The 15,633-nt window shown below is 45.7% G+C and overlaps 1 protein-coding gene across 1 annotated transcript in view; it reads right to left on the reverse strand.

Moving 5' to 3' along the window:
- Positions 1 to 231: 231 nt before the first annotated feature.
- Positions 232 to 15,633, reverse strand: part of GRHL1 (grainyhead like transcription factor 1) — a gene marked incomplete at its 5' end in the record, with an annotated part of 41,557 nt that continues 26,155 nt past the window's right edge. Inside the window, 7 exons of the mRNA XM_081998032.1 lie at positions 232 to 626; positions 1,848 to 1,912; positions 3,703 to 3,788; positions 5,443 to 5,531; positions 5,634 to 5,671; positions 7,081 to 7,220; positions 9,516 to 9,567. Coding sequence (XP_081854158.1) covers positions 512 to 626; positions 1,848 to 1,912; positions 3,703 to 3,788; positions 5,443 to 5,531; positions 5,634 to 5,671; positions 7,081 to 7,220; positions 9,516 to 9,567 — 585 coding nt within the window. The 3' untranslated portion in view covers positions 232 to 511. The remainder of the gene's footprint in view (positions 627 to 1,847; positions 1,913 to 3,702; positions 3,789 to 5,442; positions 5,532 to 5,633; positions 5,672 to 7,080; positions 7,221 to 9,515; positions 9,568 to 15,633) is intronic.

Consider the following 15,633-nt stretch of genomic DNA (forward strand, 5'->3'; position numbering starts at 1 on the left):
TCCCCCCAAATGACACAAGTGATTTCAACAGTCTGCCCTGTTTAAGAGTAAACATTATAAAGACTTTTCTCCAACCTGCACGCAATTCCTACTAGTATCAATAGTAGTTTTGCAGCTCTACCTAGCAGAAAACAGTCCAATAAAATGGTATTAGCTGATAACGGGCTCAAACATGGTTACTGAATAGATAAATAAGATATCACCACTCTAAAAGGCCACCTTCCAGGGGTTTCCCCCTCCCGTATTTACTAGTGTTTTATACATGCTCTCTATTTAATCACTGATCTTTGCTTACTCATTTCAAGTGTACATAAGGTCATGAGCATTACAATGTTCTTTGGAAAGAACAGAAACACAAATGCATTAAGCAAAACCACTGCTCTGCTCCCCAGAACAAGTCAACATCTGGCTTTCTTCTGGAGAAGGCAGCTAGTGTTTTGCCCAACATCCTAAATTATGGGAAAATGTTCACTTGAGACCTTTGTTTAAAATCCACAGAGGATCCATGATCTTAGATCTCAGTGAGAGTGAGTTTGTAAGATCCTCCAACTTCTTCAATCTGCAACTGGAAGGTATCTTCATTAGAATAATGTTTCACGATGTTATCATCCATGTTGACCAGAATTCTACGGGAGGAAGAAAAAAGAAAAAAAAAAAAAGGCAGTCAGGGAGATAATTACAGTTCTAAATGCCAAAGGCAACAAAGGTGCCCTCAAGTCTCAGGGAACCTGGACTGTCCAGAGGTAACACAAGGTCCCTGTTCACCTGCCTCTGACCCACTGCTTCCTATAGCAGATTCTATACCTAACCTTGCCATCAAGACTTAGAGCCACGTTTCTAGAATCTGAATGAAAGGTTTAATGCTGGCTCCTTTAACCAGGGAAGGAGGGAGATCTCAAGAACTGGTGGAACTCCTTCTGAAGCTGCAAACCCTTGGGCAACCTTGGGGCTCTGAATTGGTTTGTTTGACAGCTATAAAAAAAGCAGCACAAACCCCTACAGAGCTTGCAGGGAAGAAACTACTGATGCCTGGCTGCTTCCAGTCAATACCTGCATGTTTGTGTGTGTATACCCACATGCATGTGTGCACACACACAAAACCATCCTTAGTGGTGGTTTAGCTACCATCAGTTCAAAACTTCTGCAGTTATTCTGCTGAGATAATTCTGCTACAAAAGCACAACCCTTGAAACGACATTCCAAAGATGATTAAAGGTGTTTTTCTGGCCAGAGGGGCTTTGGGGAAGGGGCTAAAACACTGAAGTGACTTTAGAGAAAAAACAAGAAAATTACTGAGAGATTAAAAGGAGAAAAAAAAGCAGACATTCAGGAATTCAATTATTTATGTTACAAAATAAGATGCCTGTGGAGTGTGGCCTCTGCGGGGAACAGGTACTTTGCAAGTGAAGTTTCAATTTAGCTTCAATTTAGCACACAAAAAGACAACCAGGTTTGGTAATTATAGCCAAATTTACACATAGTGAGTACAGTTGACCACTGGAACAATCTAACATGGGTTAAAGTAGGTTCTTCATCACTGGGAGTCTTTAAGCAAACTGAACTCTTCTTCCTCTGACATGATCACCTCTGGTTCAAACAGCAAATAACTCCGATAGGTCCCATGACTTGTATTTACCCAGAAAGTCAGAGCACATATTTCTATAGGACCCTTCCACTCTTCTGCTCTATGAATGACATTGGAATAGGATTAGTACGTTGCATACACACACCGGCAAATGACATCTGCATACATGCAGCGCATGCAGGAATTAGAAAGCAGATATGCCTACAGGTTTGCAAAAAGGAGTTCATAGTTTCAGACAGTTGCTGCATAGGTGTATACTCACCCTTTTTTACATTTTTTGAAGATTTTTCCTATTTTGTCAAAAGGAACCTCATACTTGTCAGATATCTAGAACAAAAGCAAGCAAGCACTGGTGAAGCAAGGAGACTGCTGGCATTGTCTTCCACTTACTATTTTACAGAAAGGAACAAAAAAAGGTCTGCAGATCAAACCAACCGTTCTGACCTATAAAGGCAATACTAAATCCTGAACTACAGCATAAGCCTACAGATGAGAACCCCTCCTCTGCAGTTTGCCAACTTCTGTGCAAAAATTTTAATCATGTTCTAAACCTGGCCACTGACTTCTCATACAGCAACCCTCTGCCCCCACACCAAAACGCCCACGCATTAAAAAGCCACCCCACACCCTAGTTCTCATCTTCTCTTGGCTCTCTGTTCTCTTAGCATATCAAAAAACATTTTTAAATTCAGTGTCAGAGGGATCAGGTGAAAACCAGTCATCACAGCAGCTGGTGGAGGAAGAAAATAGCAACAAATCGAAGATCTCTGCTGCTAAGGACATGAGCTGATCAGAAATGTCCCCCTTATCCAGCAGGGTGACCTCAGTGTGAAACCACAGCCACTAACCATGGCACTTCATCACACAAACCTCCAGGAAGTCACAAGGTCAGTAACCCAAGCCTGGTTTACTTTGCCAAATAGCTCTGTCACACTGACAGCAAGTACCAAACCAATATGCCATTTCAGGATGCAAAAGCACAGGGGGTTTCCTCCAAGCTACAGTTGTGAGCTCTTGGTTCCTTGCTTTAAGAAATCCAAGCAAAACAAAGGCACAGCTTCACTTCAGGACCATGGGATAAGGGAGGACTTGATAGCCTTCACTCCCCCTTTCCCATTAGCCCCCATCTCCAGCCTGCCTCTGTTGGCAAAGCCCCACAGCCAGGAGAGCGCCTCAGGTTACAGAACTACCTCTTGGTCCCAAACCTAACACCAAGACCTGGCTGTAAAACCCCAAAGCCTCCGTCTTCCGAGCATCAATGAGGCATTAGTCACAGAAAGAGGCAGCCAGAAACGTCAGTTTTGAGCTCGTGCCAAACATTACGCCATTCCTTGGAGTTAAGCTCTATATTTCCTTTGCAGCACTGCAGCAGCAGGGGTAGTGAAAGGCTATTTTTGAAGTCAAGTACCAGAGAGCAATTTCATGCACATGTGCACAGATATATAAAAGTCTTCAAGCACACTCAGAAGCTGGGATTTGGAGCTCTTCATAAGCAGGTTATCCAGGGGGAGGGGAGGCCCCCAAACAAGGCTTTGAAAGGCTGAAATAAACCCAAGCCACTGAACACATTGTGGAAATCACTCCATCTTCTGATTAAAATACCCTCTCTGACATGAAGGACATCCACAGTGGGAGTCTGTTGACTGTTTTTTAACAAAACTAGGGAAAGACCTACACAGCTGCTGCTTCTGCAGCTTGGCCAAAGCAGAGCCTACATAAAAAACGAGTCTAGAAGGCTTGCTCTCCAGCGGTGCCTGTCATTTTGGGACTGTCTCAGGCATCCAGTCATCAGGCTGGACACCCTGCATTTTCAGGAAGATTGAGAAACACCTTCTTACACCCAGACCCCACATATGTGGGGTAAGGTATCTTAAAAGGCAAGCTTCCTTGAAGTCCCTTAATAATGAATTAAAGCATTATTTACATTAATTCCCATGGTATTGAAAGGAAATCAGCCTTATGCTTCTTACCCAGAAGAGCAGAAATATGTGGACACAAGCCATGATTGAGAGTCTAAGTTCTGTGACTGTCCAGTGTACAACGACTGGATAGCCAGGGACTACACTTGCTTTTTCTCAAACTGGAGGCAAGGACTGTAAAACAACCTTATTACTTACTGCTTCCATTAGACCTTTCAGAGATGGTGTCTTTAACATTAGTGCATCAAAGACTTCCTCTGACTCTTTTCGGACATAAAGCAACACTGAAAAGCAAATCAGAGAGAGGAATTTACTGCATAGTTGCTCTTCAGAAACCATCTGTATACAATAGTAGCTAAGTACAGAGTAACACATGTTGAGTATCTCACAAAGATATACATACATTCAATATACATTGAAGACCACATCAAAAACATGCATAGCTAGGTTAGCTCAAAATACACACCCCGCCCCCCCCTTGGAGACTCTTGGGTATCCGTATCTCACAGGTCATCTGCCGTAAGACTTTGCACAATAAAATGATTTGACAGATGCTACCACAGCAGGTGAAGCCATCCTAGCCACCTCCTCATTTTTAAACACTTTTTTTGTACAGTCCTCTGCTCCTCCTACGCTGTCTCATCTCTCTTCCTACCCCTTGCCGTGTTTCAGTAATACTCATACCACCCCAGCTGACACACAGTCTCCTGCTAGGAGGGGAACGAAAGAATGAGAAACCCAATTAGGTAAACATCTCTAGCGTTCTCAAGCTAGCAGAGAGTCATCATACGTAACATCAGCCTCATTAAAAATTGCATTAAGGCTGAGGAATAAGCCATGAGAGCAAAAAAGCTTGGACTCCTACAGCTCTGCTGTCTTTAATCCATCTTCTAATGACTAGGTATTGCAGCCTGGGTTGTTTACAAGGGTTCATCAGCCACAGCTTTGACACACCTGCAACATAGAACAATGACTGGCATATCTAATTGAACAAGGCAAACTCAGGACAGCACAGCACCTTGATGAATTTCCTCTGTTAAAGGCAGGTTTAAAAAGGGAGGATTGTAGATTTTAAAAATGAAGACAGCACACACACTCTCAGTTACAGCACGGGTCAGATGATACACCGGCCAAGGGACAGAGAATCCCATGGGTCTTATTTCATGGCATACAGCAATAATAAAAAACAAGAAGTCTCATTTCCTTTTATAAAATTCATCCTTCCTTACTAGTTTATCCAGACTACAGAAGTGCAGCCCCATTAAGGAGACTTGCTAGACTTAACCTTTGCCACATCACAAGTTTAATCCTCCTCTTTTAATCCTTTAAGCTTTGTCATGGTCCTTCCACACACTACTATCATCAGGCAGGTAATCCTCTACACCATTTTCACAGGGACCTCTCATCTCCTTCCACAACAGCACAGCAACATCTGATCCCACATCAAATTGCAAAGGTTGACAACAGGGTAAAAATAAGCAGAATGTTCTCTCAGTTTGGCTCTCAGTGGCAAACAGCCCGTTTTCCAGCACCATGAAAGATGCAACAGTTTTATACCTAGAACCAGTTCTTGGCATTCATTGCTTAAAGTCCGAGAGACTTCCAGAGTATTTTGTAGTGCCTTACATGACGAATTCTCTCCCCGAGTCCACCAAGGAGATTGGTAAATTGCTCACTTCCTCTAAGTCTCTCTCCTTACAGATTCAAAGACAATTAGTGTCTGAGTTGGCAGAAAAACCCAGAAATTCTGACACTGTAAAAGGTTTGTGGAGCTGAACTACATCCTGATATACAAACTCTTTCTATAACTATTCAAAGCTAGAAAAATCAGGCTGAAGTATACTCCAAGATAAATTAAAACAAATCTTTAACCTCAGATGCATCTCTATCATGACAGACAAATGCTCCAATAATTCAGTCTCTGAAAGAAAATAATACCTCTTTTTGGCTCTTCTATTCTGGCCATCTTATTCGGAGTAGCGATAAAGTCCTCTTCACCAATATAGGCTCCTCTCTTCAGGTTGGAGCTGCCATTGACAGGTAAAAAAGTTAGCAGCAGTACAATTACAGGGACTTACCCCTCTGTCCGAGGGCAAGACTTCAGTAGCCTGAAGTAGCACAGCTCTTACCTTTCACCCTCCAGTTCTTCTGAAGCAACAGGAAGGACCTTTTAAAACAAAGGGGAAATGTTCTTGACATACACAGAAAAACACGAGCTGAATTAGCTAGCTAGTGAGAACCTTATGTGGTACTCAGTCCTCGGAAAACACTACAAAGGGCTCTGAACACTACAAACCAAGTTGCATAAGGACAGACCCATTCGCTGGTGTAACATGGTTTTGTCAGCAATGCTCTCGCCAGCCTCTAAGTGCTCTCTGTTAATAGCGACTTAGCAATAGCTTTGTTTGCGTTAAAAGAATCACTGGCATGGAACAACAATCCTGCTGCATCCGGCAGGAGCAGAGGTCCAAGAGCGTCAAGTTAGAGCAGAAGGAACCCCTGAGCCCATGGCAGGAGCTGCAAGGGACAGGCAGATGGCTCACCCACCCAGCTCACTCGTGAGCACATTAGGGCACAGGGGGAAACAAGACTGTCAAGTGGGGAGCCAGCCACGACTACACTACTACAAGTAAGACACTTCGGTCCAAGCAATAAACATTGGCCTTCATTTTAATACACAAATGATACTTGTGCTTAGGGTTGTGCAAATTTTATCCAGAACTAGAATTAATTTCCTCTTACTATCTTTCCACCCTGTATCAAACGACACTTTGGCTCAATCTTCCAAAAGCCAGTAAGCATCATCTTTACCTCTTTTCATAAAGAGAAATTAAAGGATCTCAAACGACAGACAGAAACACACAAGAGCTAACCAGCTTTCTATCTGGACTGGTGTAGAGTCTTCTGACAAAGCTCAGCACTACAGCCTTCATAGGAAAACATGCAGATAAGTCAGCCTTATGGATACTAGTTTATTCTCCATCCTTGTTAGGAGTTTAGGCAATGGTCTTATTACTTTTTAAGGTTTAAATTCTGTTAATGCATACCAGAATCCCCAGCACAGGAGAGTTCAAGATTTTCAAACTTGACTGCACTCTAATTTTTCCCTTCCAGTTTCCCGTCAGCTGGGACTTTCCAGGAATGCTGAGGCAGGGCACTCTGGCAGCGGATCACAGAGCCAACACACTTGCCAGTTCCACAGAACGGCTTTTCACTGTGCAGCAGCAGGCTGGAGGAGCCTCAGGTCTACAGCAGCGCACCAGGAACCCAATGGATTTTACAAGAGAAAACCAGCCTGCAGGTCATTCAATGAGCTCTCAGCTGGAGATGCTTTGGAAACATCATTTCAGGTTCATAAGTAAATAACTTATTCATAAAACATCCCCAGTTAACTCCAGACAACGCGACTAGGAGCAACGTCTCTTGCTCTCATGAGACTCAGCTTGTATTTGTTTACAGCGTCAGTGCAGATAGTCTGGCATTTTATACGTATGCATACCTACACACAGCATCCCAGGCTTTTTGCAAATACAACCCATAGCCCTCCTCATCACCACACCCATGAGCTTTACTTACATGAGCACCACGCTGAAGATTGGCAAAGTGAACGTCGGGAATGAAAAGGACTGGCTGAGTGTCTAGATCCATGAAGGGCTTGAAGATGGTGATGTCTGTACGTTTGTGTGAGGGAAGCATTGGCACTTTGACATCAGAAACTGGAGAGAGACCAAAAATTGAAATAGAGGATTGTGAAGACACTGATGAGGCTGTGGCTTCCCTACATCATTTAAGAGGCATATATGCTGCTGAACAAGGGTACTCTGCAGTCGGGGTCAAAGGGAGAAGCTCCTGTGGTAGAGGAGTTTGAAGCTGGGTTGTCTACCTCTCAGATGAGGGCCTGGACCCTGAGGAAACAGCTCGTTTCAGAGAGGAGTAGGAGTTTGCTCCATCTCTCCAAGTGAGCTGCTTGACTTTGTTCAGATATTAAACTGGGCTAGAGAACAGTCTGGCCACTCACCCCAACAGGGGAACACAGGTCTTCCATGTACCAAGCAAACCATCCAAACAGAGGGCAAAAGCTAGTCTAAGCCCCCTCTTCTCCCTATCTGTTCCTTCAAAAGATTGCTGGATTTCCCATACCAGGAAGGCAGAAAGATCACAGACAACCTGCAACCCATGTGGTTCCAGTTGGGAACCTCTCAAAGAGACAACACCACAAAAGTACTACCACACTACAGAGGTGGTACAAATACTGCTTCTTGCAAGATGCTACGTTTAGAGTTACATTTCAATTCCACACTGTCAAATTTTGTATTTTTGTTCATCTCATTGTTCATCCTGGTCACCTCAAGCTGCCAGACCCCAGTTCATCCCCCACCCTGACCAGCACTGTCTTCCACAGAGCACTTCAGCTCTCACGACGCACCAGCTGACGTGCTACAAGCCACCAAGTGGACAGGCTTCACCCACACAGACTTGTGAGGCAGGAGGTGCCTTAGACTGCACTTCAGACATGTTCATGTAAAACTGACCCTGGCGGAAGACTTCCACTCATTTTACCAGCTGAAACATTTCAATTTTGGGGTCAAATCAACTGCAAGCAGAACACTTCACTTTCATGTCCCCAGTGGAAAATATACTTTTTTTTTTTCCTTGCAAAACTGATTTTTTTGGAAGATTGTTCAATCCCTGTAGAAAACAATTTTGTCCAGATGTCACAAACTATTTCTGCTGTTGATGAGTCCCTCCGCACATGGCATTTGTCATCCTGAAGGTGGGCATAGCAGCTTATCGCTTATAGCAACCCAAAACTTCCCACGCAAGAACTAAACAGCAATGGATTGCACTTTCCAGGAAAATAAAGGTCACATCAGGCTAAGCCCAAGCCTAGGAAATTCACACTGGAAAGCAGCTTTTGTAAAATCATAAGATACTGGAAAGCTCTATTGAAACTGTTTGCGCTTTCCAGCCTTTATGCAAAGAGCTGCATGCAGTAATCTTTTGGGAGCTGTTGGGGCTACTACATTTGTGAAATGCTAACAGTATGCTAAACCTACTTTTCCACAATGTACTTTGGGAAAAAACCCAAAAACCCAGCCCTTTCTGCAACTGCCCTTGAGCAAATGGGTTCCCTTAGAGCATTATCTTCTTCTGAAGCTGCTCCAGCAGCCTGTACCTGCTGCGTCAGGAAAATCCTGCCCAACAGGCTGTGAGGTGCATGCTTGTTGAACCAGTTGGACTGTTAATAGCACGGCTCTGACAAGCACACTGAGCAGAGCAAGGGAGAGCACGCATCTGCCCCGTGCAAAGGAAGAACAGGGAGATACGTTTTCCTCTAAGCTGGTGAATAACTAGTCATCCAAACACAGCATCTGCTGCAGTCATCTGCAGCAGTTAAAGGAAAGATGCTCAGCGGGAAGAAGCTCCACAGTTTTTACATACTACAAGTGCTGAGACCTTCACGCGTCCAGAAACAACTTCTATTGAAATTATTTACTAAGGACCATTTGAAGAGTGAGCGTGGGGCTGGGAGGCTGGAGGCTTAGTCCCAAGGCTGTCACTGCCTTGTGGCAGAGTTGTAAACACATTTTTAACATAAGTTAAAGCCTAAGTTTAGGATCAAACTGGAAACATTTGGAGCAGCTCCAGTTCTTGCTGCCACCTGGAGCTGCAAGCAGAGCCAGCAGCGCCCAAAAGTCCCACCCTCACACAGCCACTTCAACTGCTAAAACTCAGACCTGACTGAATACATAGCAGGACCCTGCCTTGGACAGGAAGAACTATGTAGAAGTGAAGTCCTAAGTGACTCAGTATGTTGCAAAACACAATTAATGGCTCCATATGCAACTGCTTTAAACAAACACTATTCCAACAGAGGATAAAAACTGACTTAGGAGACTTCTACTGCACAAGTTATTTATAACCAAAATGAGATCTAATATTTAAAACACCAATGGAAAATAATTTCTACTTACAGGCATTCAACTGAGAGCTGGGGTCAGTGCACTTGCCTTTTCTTTTGCTTTGCTTTCGCTCTTCATCCCTGATCTTCCTCTCTGCTCCCTGCCAGATAAGAGAATAAGGGAAGGGGGAGAGATAGAAGGTCTTTTTATTTTTTGGCAGGGTTTCAGCTGCAGAGGCAAGAACACCGATTCCTCCAGAGCTGTGTTTGTGGAGGTCAGCTCCATAGTACCCGAGCTGCAGGTTTGCCAGAGTGTGCCAACTTTGAGATCTGTTTACTTTTGAGTCCTGTCATCTAATGAAATCCAACATCAATATCCAAGATGCAACCACTTGCTTTTCTTTCAGGTCACACGGGCATACGATGACAAAAGATACCCACAGCCATAACAATTGTATAAAGTGAGATAACAGCATCTGAAGTGTTTAAAACAATAAAAATTTTTAAGTTCCCTCCATTTAAGAGTTCACTAGTTCATCATTAAATCCTGATCTATAAAAGTCACATCACACTTGGATCACCAAGTGCAAGACACTTCCTCGCGCGTTGTGCATGGAGCCAGCAGCAGTAACAGCAGCCTCCGCTGAGCTCAAGCTAAAGACACACATCATTTTAAGGTAGGCATTACTTCTTCTCTTTTTATCAGGGCCAGGCTATGGTAGAATCCACAAATACCTAACTGGGTTCATGCCTACACGGTTCCTGGCCCTCCAAACCAAGCAGCAGTGGGGAGAGCACCATATTTTCTGCAAGGTGCAGGCAGCTGTGACTGAGAAAAAGAAGGAGGAAGGAAGGTTTGTACTGGAATCATGTTCATTCTCCAGCTCTGCCCAGACCTCCCACGTGACTGTGGATTAAGGCAAGGATGTCATTGCTGGTTGCATGAGGTGACAAGCCCATAGTGGATCCCCAACACTCAATCCTGGCGCTACCACCAGATCACTGCCCAAACTGGTATACACAAGTTCTACCTGTCTCCCAACACCCTCCCACAAAGCAGCGTGAAAGTAACAGTTATCTGGCCGCAGGAAGCCCTTATTTCTCATTCCCACCCCTGCAAAGCGGCCAAAACGCACCCACATCCTTGCACAGTGCTGGGGGAAGACTAGATTAGCTATGGCAAACAAGATGCCAAAAAGCATGTGGCAACAGGGTGGGAAACGGTGCCTAACGGTGCACAGCATGGGAGAAGGGCAACAGCCCTCTTAACATCTTGGTAAATCAATACCTTATACGTGACAGAATGCCTATGCCTGCTATGTAGCAGTGGGCATGTCTGCCCTAGCAATAAAAAGGAAAATTAGCCTAGATACTTCATGTGCCTTAACACAGGTCACGTTTTCTCCCACCTAACAGCAGGGACACAAGCAGCTTCAGGCAGCCACTGTGAAAAAGAGAAAAAAATTGCTAATGAGGACACAGGCATTGCCAGCTTTGCTTGACCCCATAAAGCTGATACAGCCCACTATAGTGAAGACACCACCTAAACCTGAGCATAGCTAGGCTCGCACCCCTCTGACTTTCCTTACCGGAACAATCACAACATCTCAGCTTGACAGCAGAAAGATCAGATTTGGCTCCAGCCCTATGTTCTACCTCTCACATAGAAATAATAAAGTTCTGCTACTCAAACACTGTGCTGCAGAGAACAGCACCTGCTTCCTCATGGTGAACGTGCTAATCCATCAAGAACGCACATTTTGAGAAAACCTCTGCCCTCCCATACCTATTGCCAGAGTTCAGCTTGAAAGTCAACCTGTTCCAGGCTACAGGGGCCCAGGGAAACACATCTGGAGAAGAGGAGGCTGAGGGGAGACCTTATCACTCTCTACAACTACCTGAAAGGGGGTTGTGGCGAGGTGGGTGTTGGGTCTCTTCTCCCAAGTAACCAGCGACAGGACGAGAGGAAATGGCCTCAAGTTGTGCCAGGGGAGGTTTAGACTAGGTTCTTTCCCTCAAAGTCTCCAGGTGTATAACAGACTCTTGGGCTGAGAAAGGGAAGCAGCGTTTTGGGGAGAGCTGCCATCCGTCCCTCCCACACAGAAACATGACGTACTTGATAACCAACAGAGATACAGGGAGTGGATGCGATGTCCAGTCACGATACACTGGGATGTGGGCCCTTCATGACACCGCAGGACTCCCCGCTTCCACACACAGGCTGTGTCAGTCGGATGTGCTCCGAAGATGGAGGGCTGCTCCTCGTCGCCCCTCTGCACACCCTCTTGTGCTGGGTACAGCTCTGGCACACAGCCCATGAGCCATTCGAGCTCCTCCTCTGCCCTGTGGCCCCAGCAGCCGAGCTGCCAGGGGGTACTGGTAGACAAAAAAATTGGACACAAACCAACAGTGTGCACTTGCAGCCCAGAAAGCCGCGTGTCCTGGGCTGCATCCAAAGCAGCATGGGCAGCAGGTTGAGGGAGGGGATTCTGCCCCTCTATTCTGCTCTGGTGAGACCCCACCTGGAGCCCTGTGTCCAGCTCTGGAGCCCTCAGCACAGGAAAGACATAGACCTGTTGGAGCGGGTCCAGAGGAGGCCACAACAATGCTCAGAGGGATGGAACATCTCTGCTATGAGGACAGGCTGAGAGAGTTGGGGTTGTTCAGCCTGGAGAAGAGAAGGCTCCGGGGAGACCTTATTGCAGCCTTCCAGTACTTCAAGGGGGCTTCTAAGAAAGATGGGGACAGACTTTTTAGCAGGGCCTGTAGCATCAGAACAAGGGTAATGGTCTTAAACTAAAAGAGGTCAGGTTTTGACAAAACCTAAGGAAGAAATTTTTCACAGTGAGGGTAGTGAGACACTGGCAGAGGTTGCCCAGAGAGGTGGTAGATGCCCCATCCCTGGAGACATTTGGATCAGGTTGGATGGGGCTCTGAGCAACCTGATCTAGTTGAAGATGTCCCTGCTCATTGCAGGGGGGGCTGGACGAGATGACCTTTAAAGGTCCCTTCCCACCCAAACCATTCAGCAATCATGCAACAGAAGGAACAGTCTCAGTGTTGCTGCCCATCCACACCAATGCTGACTCACACCATCTGTCTCCTTCCAACAGGATCTCTCTTGCTCCTACCATCCCTTAAAAACCTTCACACAGCACTGCCCATCACTACAAGACTAACAGCAGGTCCCAGATGACAACACTAGCCATAGCCTGTGAAATCTTGTATTTAATCTTCCCCATGTGGATGCTTAGCTGAGGCACCACTTACAGCAAAGGCGGCCTTTGTACTCTGGGACAGGTCACCCCCAAGGCCGCACAGCCCAAATATTGCTGGGACAAGCCTGAACAAAGCTTGTGTCATAACATGCCACAGGATGATGCCATTACACCCATACTGCTTTGGTCAAGTTTTGAAACCACGTAGTATTAGATGAAAACCAAATGTCCCGGACACCTGCAGACCCCCTTTCCACAGAGAGAGTGTGAAGGGGACAGTAGAAACGCGTGAATAAACTTGGTTTCAGAGGCAGCAGCCAAAAAATAGAAACAAGTATCAGCAGCTTTCCCTTCCACCCCAAGCGTGGTGTCCTGGTTTCAGCCAGGATAGAGCTGGTTTTCTTCACAGAAGCTAGCATGAGGCTGTGTTTTGGATTTGGGATGAGAAAATGTTGATAACGTGCTGATGTTTTGAGTTGTTGCTAAGTAGTCAAGGACAGTCCAGCTTCTCGTGCTGGGCTGCCACCGAGAAGGCTGGGGGTGCACGAGGAGCTGGGAGGGGACACGGCCAGGACAGCTGACCCAGGCTGGCCAAAGGGATATTCCCTACCATATGATGTCATGCCCAGTACATAAACTGGAGTTGGCTGGAGGGTGGGAATCGCTGCTCAGGGACAGACTATTGATCACCGGGTGGTGAGCAATTGCTGTATTGGGCATCACTTGTTCTTGTACATTCCTTTGTCGGTATTATTGTTATCATTGTTGTTTCCTTCTCTCTTGCTGTCCTATTAAACTGTTTTTATCTCAACCCACGAGTTTTTTTCCCCAATTGTCTCCCTCCATCCCACTGGGGGAGGGGGGGTGAGCAAGCGGCCATGTGGAGCTTAGTTGCCGGCTGGGGCTAAACCACGACACATGGGAACACTCCTCCTTCACTCCTTTCCCATGCAAAGGCCACCACACAACATTAACTAAATTGTTTGACCTTCCGTAGGATATCTATCAATTTGTACACACAAAAAGAGACAGCAGGGGACTGCCATGCTGGCATCTGGGTTCAAAGGCAGTTCAGGCATGCAATGCAGGCACAGCTTTAACAGAGGAATACAAGGGACCTGCACAGAGCTGTCCCTGTTAGGTGGCCACAGCATCATCATTTCATGCTGTTTTTCCCAACAGACCTTCACATGACAGTCTTGGCCCTCCAGGAAGAACACATGGATAGCAGCACTTCTACAAGTAAGAGTGGCCACACGAGGACAAACACATTAAGGACTGCAATATGTGTGGATACTATAGTAATGATGGTCCTGTCAACCTTCAAGACCAGCTGATTGACTACTTTAGATTCAAAGCAGGGCAGAAAATGTGTGCTCCTTCTGAAATGCCAATGCTCTTACAGGAGCCTGGAGAAGGTGGCCAGCGTTGGGGTCTGCGAGTCAGTACCTGCAGCTGTAAGGACACAGGTCTGCTGACAGGAGCACTTGTCCAGCACCTCAAACAAGTGTTTAAGTACACCGTTTGATTCAGTGTGGTGACAAACATTATTCAGCTTGTTGGCCTCCGCCCGCAGCTCTCATTGCTGGACCTGGCCTGGATCTGAGAGGCAGTAAACTTCAACACCGTTTCTTATAAATGCAAATTGCAGAATCACCAGGCACTGACCTCACACTGGCTGCACGTTCACAGAATGAACAACAGTCAGATTAAATACAGAAAAGTAATCTTCTCCTCTTCCTTCCCCTTCCTTTTAATTCAGGTCCAATTCGCAAAGTATCTAGGAACAGTCAAAATCCCAAAGGAAAAGATACACTGGCATTACAGTACTAACAGATTTGCTGAAATTTATGGTAGAGACTCAAATGGTTTCCTTTAAGCTATGTGCTATGTGCTGACTACACGCCTGTCCTTTTATTAACCAATTTGTCTTCTTCACAGTGGCACAAGCCTGTCAGTAGTTTTAGCAGTGTCAGTAATCGACTGGGCAACTTATGAGTAAAAGAAGGGGTGGGGGGGCTTCCCTGCAGCAAGTCTATACTCACTGGTATCAGAGAGAGTACAGGCTTCTAGCACACAAGACTCCCAGATAATGAAAGAGCTTAGATGACATACTTGCCTTAGTCTTACTTTAGAGGGGGAAAAAGAAAAGAAAGAAAAGAAAAGGAAAAAAAAAAGCCTAAAGAAATCCCACAAGACTAAAGCCTCTTAGGCTTACGGCCAAGCCTTTAAGATAGGTCTGGAGAGCATTCGTTAACTCCCTGGTAAATTCTTTCCAGAAATCATCACAACAGGAGCCATCTCAGAAGGCACTTGAAGGAAGATGACTAAGTAGCTTTATGCTGGCAGGCAGCTACAGTCAGCTTCTCCCAACCATGCAGGAAAGCAGAGGGGCTGATTTAAAAGCATATAGATGGACGATAAAACGCGGCAGGATGGGTCAATGGGGTGCTACAGCAGAGGCAGGCTGTAGAGGGCTCCATATATTTCAGGAGGTAAGTGGAGGCAGAGCAATGGCACAGGAGATTTATCTTTGCGGCAGTGTCCCGGGGGATGACAAGGCAAGACCACACAGTATGTAGCCGGTGCAAAGCTAACGCAGGGCTCGAGAGCGGCGGGTCACGAGCCCGTCTCAGACCTGCAGCTGCACAGAGAGGTATCTGAGATATCACTCGCGAAGAGTCTGTGCTATGAAGACGGAGTCTGGATGCAAAGAATGAGACTCCCTCATCAAGTAGGAAGTCTGTGTGGTTCACAGCAATCAAAAGGACTGGGGAAGTCCAGGCGGCATCCATCCCAGCCTAGAAAGATCTTGGTCACTCTGGAAATAGCAACATTTCACGTTATTTCCTCTGGTCCTCCAAAAGACTGTTCAGGCAGGAACAGGTTACAAAGATTGAGAAATGTCCTTTCTTTGCAAACTCAGTTAAGCTTTTACAACTGCTTTCAGCTCAGCTCCTGTTACATTTCTTTCACAGCTTCTGGTGAACAGTGGCTTTGGGAAAGGTG

Source organism: Phaethon aethereus, assembly GCF_964289735.1.
Source record: "Phaethon aethereus genome assembly, chromosome: 3".
NCBI classification, from domain to species: domain Eukaryota; kingdom Metazoa; phylum Chordata; class Aves; order Phaethontiformes; family Phaethontidae; genus Phaethon; species Phaethon aethereus.